Below are 7,955 nucleotides of genomic sequence, written 5' to 3'. Positions count from 1 at the left end.
AAAACTATTATATTTTTCAGTTTAATTTAAAATATATAAAATAACATAATGGATCTTGAGAAAGAAAAGAGCACTGAAATTTTGTTATCCTTTTACACAAATTGAACTTTTCTAGACTAATGCCATAAGAATTCATTCTTTACCATTTTACCCCTAATATATGTGGATTAGACATTTGAAAAAAGATTAAAAGAGCAAATTAAGAAAGAAGATTTACATAACTAAAAAGAGCCATACACAAAACAAATAAATGAATCCCAAAATATACTTCAAATTAAGTACTGATAATCATAATATAAATTAAAGAAGATTAAATAAACTAGATCAGAAGTTCTTTAAGTTAATCTATCCATCTCTACACAATCTCCTCTTTTGCTTGAGATTGCCCGATCATCATATCTTGAAGTAACCCATTAGAAGGGCAAACCCGAGCATTTTGTAAAACACTATTTTGATGATCATAATGGTAATTTATCAATGGAGCTGGATCAAATATGTAGGGTTGCATATAATTCTGATCAAACCCTAAACCACCACCACCACCAGCACCTCCTCCTCCTCCGTACACGGCAGCTTGTTCCGGCAAGATTCCGATATGGCCACGTGTCGTCACCGGAAAAGGATGATTGTGTGTTCCTTCATATGTTGTGATGACAATCGAAGGGTCCGATGAAGATCTCTCCACTCTCTTCTTCACACCGCATGCCGGCGTGGTGCAACGGTAGTAACTCCTGTATTTGTTATAATTATGTAAATTTAACATGTATATATAGAGAGAGAATGTAATATATAGAGAGAGAGAGAGAGAAAATGGACCTTGGATAAGGGCTGTTCTTAACAGCTTTCTGACCGTACTTTCTCCATCTATAGCCATCATCTAAATGATCAATTTCACTCTTTGTCATGAACGCAAATCTCGGATCCTTTTGCTTTTTCTGGTTCTTCCTTTTTGGTTTCAAACTACACCTATATTATATATAATCAAAATACTATAAATTTACTTTTTTCTCTCTCTACCCATATTTAATCAAGATTCATGAAATCTACATTTTATCTCTAATAGATTATAAATAGATTATAAAGATCAAATCTTTCATGCGGGATTTCCGGATTATAATTTTAATTTAAAACTAATTAAATAAAAAATTAATCAATCTTACTCTATCTTTGTTTTCTCATGGTTGAGTTCTTCTCCTTTGGGGACATCCATGGATGAGGATGAAATCGAAGAAGAATTCGGCGTGGTGGGTGTGTTCACAGCCTCCGACGTCGTCGTCGTCGTCGTCGCCGGCGACGGCGGAGGAAGAAAAGTTGATGTCAGCTGAGGTGGGTCATGAGGTTGGAATAGATCGAACATAGATGGGTTGTAATTGTCTGAAAATCCCAGCATATCCATGAGCCCAAAACTTGAACTTGACAATATTTCAGTATCTTCATACGACGGCGGCGGCGTATTTGCGTCGTAGATGGTTGGGAAGGGAAACAAGGCTGCCGGAATCTGATCGGAAAATGTTGAATTTGCCATAAGAAGGTTTCAGTTTGATTACTGAATCATCAGTTCAAGAAAGAGGAGAGGAAGAGTGAGAACAAGAACAAGAAAGAGTGTAGAGAAAGACACAATAAAAGTGAGGTAATGAAAGAAGAGAGACATTTATCTAGTAAATGAAGGGTTTTTAAGGAATTTGTTTGTTTTTTTTTAAGATTATGACCGGCAGGTGGAGGTTGGTGATAGGTACGGACAAGAGTCAAATTGGTCTTTGTTTTTTAGAGACAGTAATTGTAATAGGACCGCTAACTGGCCTGGAGCGTAATAGTCGCCGCTTTTATACGCGGTGTTGTTGACCGGTAACCGGTTCGGTGTGAACATGGTTTGGTTCTACGCGGCATCATATAAGGGCGTGTTTGGATATCCAGTGTGGGTGTGGGTGTGAATTCTCAAGATTGGATTTTTTTTTTTGTTTTAACTTTTTCCGGAAAAAAAGTAGAGAAATCCTACTTGGATTACAAAGTAGATGTATTCTTTAAAGTTGTTTGAAAAAAATCCAATTTTTATTTAAAGTTTAAAAATTTATAGGTAGACCAATCTATTCAACAAGATTTCAACTAGGACTTGTTTGATCTTGGTTTATTTGGATTTTTTTAAAAAAAATATTATTTATATATTTTTATGATAAAATTAACAAAATACTATTATAAGATGTTAAACTAATAAAGTAAATTGATTATATGTTTATTTATTGTCATTTTTGGATCATCACTTAATTTTTTGTGATTTTAATTCTTTATTTTTGGAAGAAAATTGATTTATTATAATTTAATAATAAAGTGAACAAAATAATATAAATTTTAAAATTGTTAAACTAATCAAATATTACATTTTAATTGATTATATATATTTTTTAAATTTATGATTTGATTATTATTAAGAAATTTTAGTTCATTTTGATTTTAAATATTGTAATTTTTGGATCATAATTTTAAAATATTATTTAATAAAGTCATATGTCACATTTTAGTTTAAATAACTATTTTAAAAAATAATCTTTTACCAAATAAAAGTCATGATATCTAGAAAACAATTAATGTTCTAAAGAAAAATAATAATTTTTAAATTATATTACACAAATCTTAACCACCAACTTGTTTAGTTTTTACATAAAAAAAATTGTTAAATTGAGTAATTGATAATAAAAAGTGATAGATACTATTTTCAAACATTCAATTAGATAAAAAGGTGGTTTTCTTTTGTTTATGTTTCTAAGATTTGTTGTCTCGTTAATAAGATTTCTATTAGACTAAATCAATCAAACAAGTTACAAGTCTCTTCCCATGTATGTTTTTTAATTTTCTACCTTTTCGAGAAATAAACATGGGGCCATGTTTGATTAAAGGTTATTTATATTTAATCCATTTTCTTACATCATTAATTACTTTATTAGTAAATTGTTCAAATTATTAATTCAAGTATTACATTATTTGTTTTTGACATTATTGATGAATTATGAGTAAGTAATAACCCATAATATTAATTAGGAATTATTTGAAGTTATTTCAGACAAATCTCTTCCATTTAAGGAAATTAATAAATGAATTATTCGAGTAAGAAATAAATTATTAATATATGATAAAAAAAAAATAGTAAATGACATGATATATTCATGATGGGAGGTAAAATTAGATGATTAGTTACTTAAAATTAATATAAAATAAAGAAATATATTTTTTTAACATAACCCTACATCAAACAATTTTTTAAAAGCAATGCAATCACATTTGAAAACACTTAAAACCATAATAATAAAATTGAAATTATTATTAAATTTATTAATATATATATATATAAGTTATATTCATATCATTATCTTATTTAAATTAATATTCCAATGATGGTAAAATCAAATATCTCTTTAGTTGAGTATTTTCTCAGGTAAAATTTTCAATACTTAATACTATTTTACAAACTTTTATATATATGTATATATAAGAGCTGAAATTATGTACATGATTAATGGATAAATAAGTTTAGAAAATGAAAAGAAAAAAAAAACAAAGTGATTCAATATAAAGCTACTGAAAGTCTATAACAATCATTATAATAGTCATGAAACAAGGTTGGATTAATAGTCAAACACACTAATGCATTGCAAATAAATTTTAAATTTGTACACCATCATACTAGCTATTATATATTTTATTCAAATAAAAATAATTCACTCTATTTTAATATTTTAAATTATTTTATACCAATAAAAATATTTAAATAATTAATTCGAACAAAAACATCATGAACTCATATCTGATTTAATTTGTTTTCAAATGACAAGAATTGTTAAGAGCTCTCGAAAATATAGAATAATAAGTAAAAAAATGAATATAATTTTTTTAGTTAGACGATTTTTCATTAAATAATAACATAAATATCGTGGGAAAACAAACTAACATAATTTGATGTTTAAATTTGGCATGTGATGCCTAATTATATCTCTAACAATCAATTAAAATTTTAATTAATATGTAAATTAATAATCAAACCGTCTCTTTATAAAATAAAATAAAATTGAGAATTAAACAAATGATCAATGTGGTGCAAATTTTGAGGGATCCTAAATTGGTGAAGATGATCATGATTAACTCATTGATGGGACAAAAGGGATTAGGTTTGATACCCTTTTAGATTATTAATGGGTTTAATTGATAAACAAGGTCCCTCACCTTTTTGTAAGGCTATTTGCATGGTCTAAAACCATGATAAACACATTTATGATTGATTTTTTAGGATCATACACATTATATGTTTATTAGATTATTTGGTAGAACATTCTCACATGCCTTATCATTTAAATACATAAACAAGAGTTCATTATTATAAGGGTTGATCATTGATTGATAAATAAGTTATTTTACTCTTAAGAATGTTATAGTTTAATGATTAATTAGTCCCAAACAACAAGATAGATTTAAATACATAATCATGTATTTTGCATCATTAAACACTAAGATAATATTAACTTTTTAAAAGATAAAAAAATAATTTAAATAAAAATACTTAATAAATAAACAAATAGACTTATCAAATACATACAACGATTCGAATAAGTTAAATGTCATATATTGTATAAATAAATTAGAATAAATAAATACATTATCAAACTTAATGTGTTCTTCTTCCACTTTCAAATCTCAAATCTCGTATTGTTACTCAATCATTCTCAATTGATTATTCAACTTCTTCTTATGGATATTAACTCTTTTTCTTTTTCACAAAAGCATGTCTAAATTAAAATAAATAAATTTCTTACATGGTCTTTTCAATCTCTTTTTAATTTTTTAAAATATATATATTTAATAAGCTTATTTAAACAATTATTATATATAGCTAGTCCTCACATAATAATAACAATAATAATAGTATTAAAATAATTTAATTTAATAAACATGACAGAAAATTATAAAAATAGAAATAAATTTTGTTTTGACTAGCTAGACTGTTTATCATTAAAATACACAATATATACATTAGGAAATAGTTAATTATCAATTTATCATAATGGTTTTGAAGTAGTGACTAGTGAGTGACTCTTCTGAGACCGTTATATTTGGTGTAAAATTTTATAACAAATATCTTATTATTATATTTGTTGAATTTTTAAATAAACAACATATTAATTGTTATTTTCTTTCAATTTGACACATTATTGTATTTGGATTTATTGTTGATCGCATGTTGCTTTACTCCTCCAATTGAAATACAATTATATTTCTTTTTTATAACATTTCCAAATTATTAAATTTTCAACATATTTGGCAATTTCATTCAAATAAAAACTTCTACATCTTAATTAGTTTCTTTTAAATAATAAAACAAGTCATGTCTCTTACATTTTTACTAGTAAATATTTATGTTTTGATTGCAAATAAAATGTATTTACGAATAATATATTTATTTAGTATATACAATATATAAAAATATATTTTTCTCTCTGTAATTCTCTATTTTATACCACTAACTTTATTTAAAAAAATTTAACAAAATGCTAATCCAGTTGTTTGATAGGATATTTTAATATATTATTGGTTAAAATATAAATTATTTAAAAATTTTAATATACTATTAAAATTTACTTAAATTTTAACAATAAATATTAGGTTTAGAGGATGTGGTTGATGTGGCTCTTTCAGATTTTTTTTATAACTCATATATATATCTAATCCTATTTGTTTTAAATTATCTAATAACTTAATTAATTAAAATATCTATACATTATTTTTTCAGTTTAAATATTAAATTTTTTATAATAATTTAAATAATTAATTCAAATAAATTACTTTTATTAAACAATTTCTCTTAAAATATTCAATAAAATGCCCCTGAATAACCAATATCAAACAAGCCCCAGGTGAATCCATAAAAATATTATATATTATAAAATATATTTTTTTCATCAAGCATTTTACGCGTTTTCTTTTGTCTGATCTGCTAATGATCCTGACATGCTTTTTTATTTATAATATATATATTATTTTCTTGATCCTTTCTTCACTTTCTCCATACGCTACTTTTAAATAATTAATCTTCTTTTTATTTTTTTATTTAATTATTAATTTATGTTTAATATTTATATTCAAAATGATGAGGTATATTAATATTAAAATTTATAGTAATAACATTGTTGTGGGAACTCTGTCATTTTATTATTGTTTTTCTTAAAGAAAATAACTATTTTATTTGTCTATTATTTACACAAAATTGCTAAACATAATAGTAAAAACTAATCAAAAATATTTACTAAAAGTTAAATTATGTTTATTCGTATAAATTATTTATAAAATGAAGATGAGTTATATTATTTTATTCATTTTTATTAAGAGTATAATAAATGTAGTATTTTTAAATTATATTTAGCTACTTACTTTTCATTATTTAAATTTGACTTTTTATTTTTTATTCATTATATTATCAAATAAAACTTATTTTATTTAAAAATAATAATTATATATTATTTTAAACCGTTGTACTAAAATAAATTATTTTCCTTGTAAGAATAAATTTATATAAATATTCTCAATCCAAACAAATAATGAATAGTATGATTATGAGTTGCATGAATTTAATATTAAAAAAAAAAAACAAAGCCTTAAATATTAACAGTTGGCAGCAGTTTGTTTTGCTTACTTGGCCACAAGAACTCCTTGATGTTTGGTTTTATGTTTTTTACTTATCATATTTTATTTTTTATTATTAATTTAATTATTTGATTTATTAATTAAAATATTAAATTATTATTATACATTTATAAATTAAAAATTCAATTACCTTACTTATTTATCAAATACAAATTTTCTAAAAAATCTTAAATAACACAATCTCAAACAAACTCTAACATTTAATTTAAAGAAGCGTGTTGGGAATACAGCTAATTCAAATGTTGATTTTGTTTTGATTTAAACACTAAACCATATTTTCGTAACTAAGAACCATCTTTTTAACTTGACCCAGTTTTCAATTTTTAAAAAATAAAATAATAATAATAATATGGTTTTTGAAATTATTTTAAATAAATCAGTATCCCAACTTTCATTCTTTTTTTAAATTATTGAAATCATTAATTCAATTTAAATTCTATTATTAATTTTTTTTTATAATATTTAAGAAAAAGTTAAATACTTAAAGATAATTTAATAAAAATATTTTAAAAATATAAATAAATTTTTAAACCATATTCTTTGTTTTTTAAACATTTGGCAAAATATAACACCAATAAACAGCACTTCCAATAGTCTATCATCAAATTAATCACAACTATTTTATATAAATATAATTAGCTTATTATATATTGGATTTAGATTATGACTGAAAATTCATGTCTCGTTGTTAGTATTAATTGTTATCTCTTTTTGTCTATCTTATGTGAATGTCTCTTTTTAATACTTATAAAAGGAACGAACTCAAAATTCGGTGGTCAAGTGGACTAAAGTAGAAAACAAATTTTGTTTTGGATAATACAGGTAAATAAAAATAAGTTTTATCATTTTTTAATAATTAAATAAATAAAATAATGAATTCTATTAAAAAAAATTTAATAATTAAGGGGTAATGTCACATTTTAACCGTAAAAAGATTAATTAAAAAAAAATCGGGGTGGGCTTCAACCCACCCGAGCCTTTATATAGATTCGCCTCTGTTTATACTAATTAAATGCATATATAAAGAATAATTGAATCATATATTCCTTTACATGGTTTCTAATGGATATAAGTAGGGATGGCAATGGGGCGGGGAATGTATTTACCATCCCCGCACCGTTTCTATTTCGGGGATTTTTTTAATACCATCCCCGTCCCGTTCGGTTTTATTCGGTTTCGGGGATCCCCGCGGGGCACCGTTTTAATAAAATATTTTTAAAAAAAATTATAAAAAAAATTATATAAACAAAATTTTAATATAATATATTGAA

At 24.2% G+C, this 7,955-nt stretch overlaps 1 protein-coding gene across 1 annotated transcript; it reads right to left on the bottom strand.

Annotated features, from left to right (window-relative positions):
• Positions 1–234: 234 nt before the first annotated feature.
• On the bottom strand, positions 235–1,901 carry LOC124940093 (probable WRKY transcription factor 48). Its single transcript, XM_047480574.1, has 3 exons — positions 1,161–1,901; positions 817–966; positions 235–731 (listed from the first exon to the last, which is right to left on the bottom strand). Exons 1-3 carry the CDS (start codon positions 1,523–1,525, stop codon positions 356–358), a joined length of 891 nt encoding a protein of 296 aa, XP_047336530.1. The 5' UTR covers positions 1,526–1,901; the 3' UTR covers positions 235–355.
• Positions 1,902–7,955: the final 6,054 nt, after the last annotated feature.

The sequence above is a fragment of the Impatiens glandulifera genome, chromosome 5, assembly GCF_907164915.1.
Source record: "Impatiens glandulifera chromosome 5, dImpGla2.1, whole genome shotgun sequence".
Taxonomy (NCBI): domain Eukaryota; kingdom Viridiplantae; phylum Streptophyta; class Magnoliopsida; order Ericales; family Balsaminaceae; genus Impatiens; species Impatiens glandulifera.
The sequence above is the reverse complement of the archived record's forward strand: the minus strand, read 5'-3'. Positions and strand labels throughout refer to the sequence as shown.

What these genes read in the sequence shown, in the direction of transcription:
- LOC124940093 (XM_047480574.1), bottom strand. Translation starts at nt 1,525, where the DNA reads ATGGCAAATTCAACATTTTCCGATCAGATTCCGGCAGCCTTGTTTCCC. An exon ending in CATGAGAAAACAAAGATAGA is followed by an intron (nt 967 to 1,160) that starts GTAAGATTGATT and finishes TATATAATATAG; the next exon opens with GTGTAGTTTGAAACCAAAAA. An exon ending in AAGAACAGCCCTTATCCAAG is followed by an intron (nt 732 to 816) that starts GTCCATTTTCTC and finishes TAACAAATACAG; the next exon opens with GAGTTACTACCGTTGCACCA.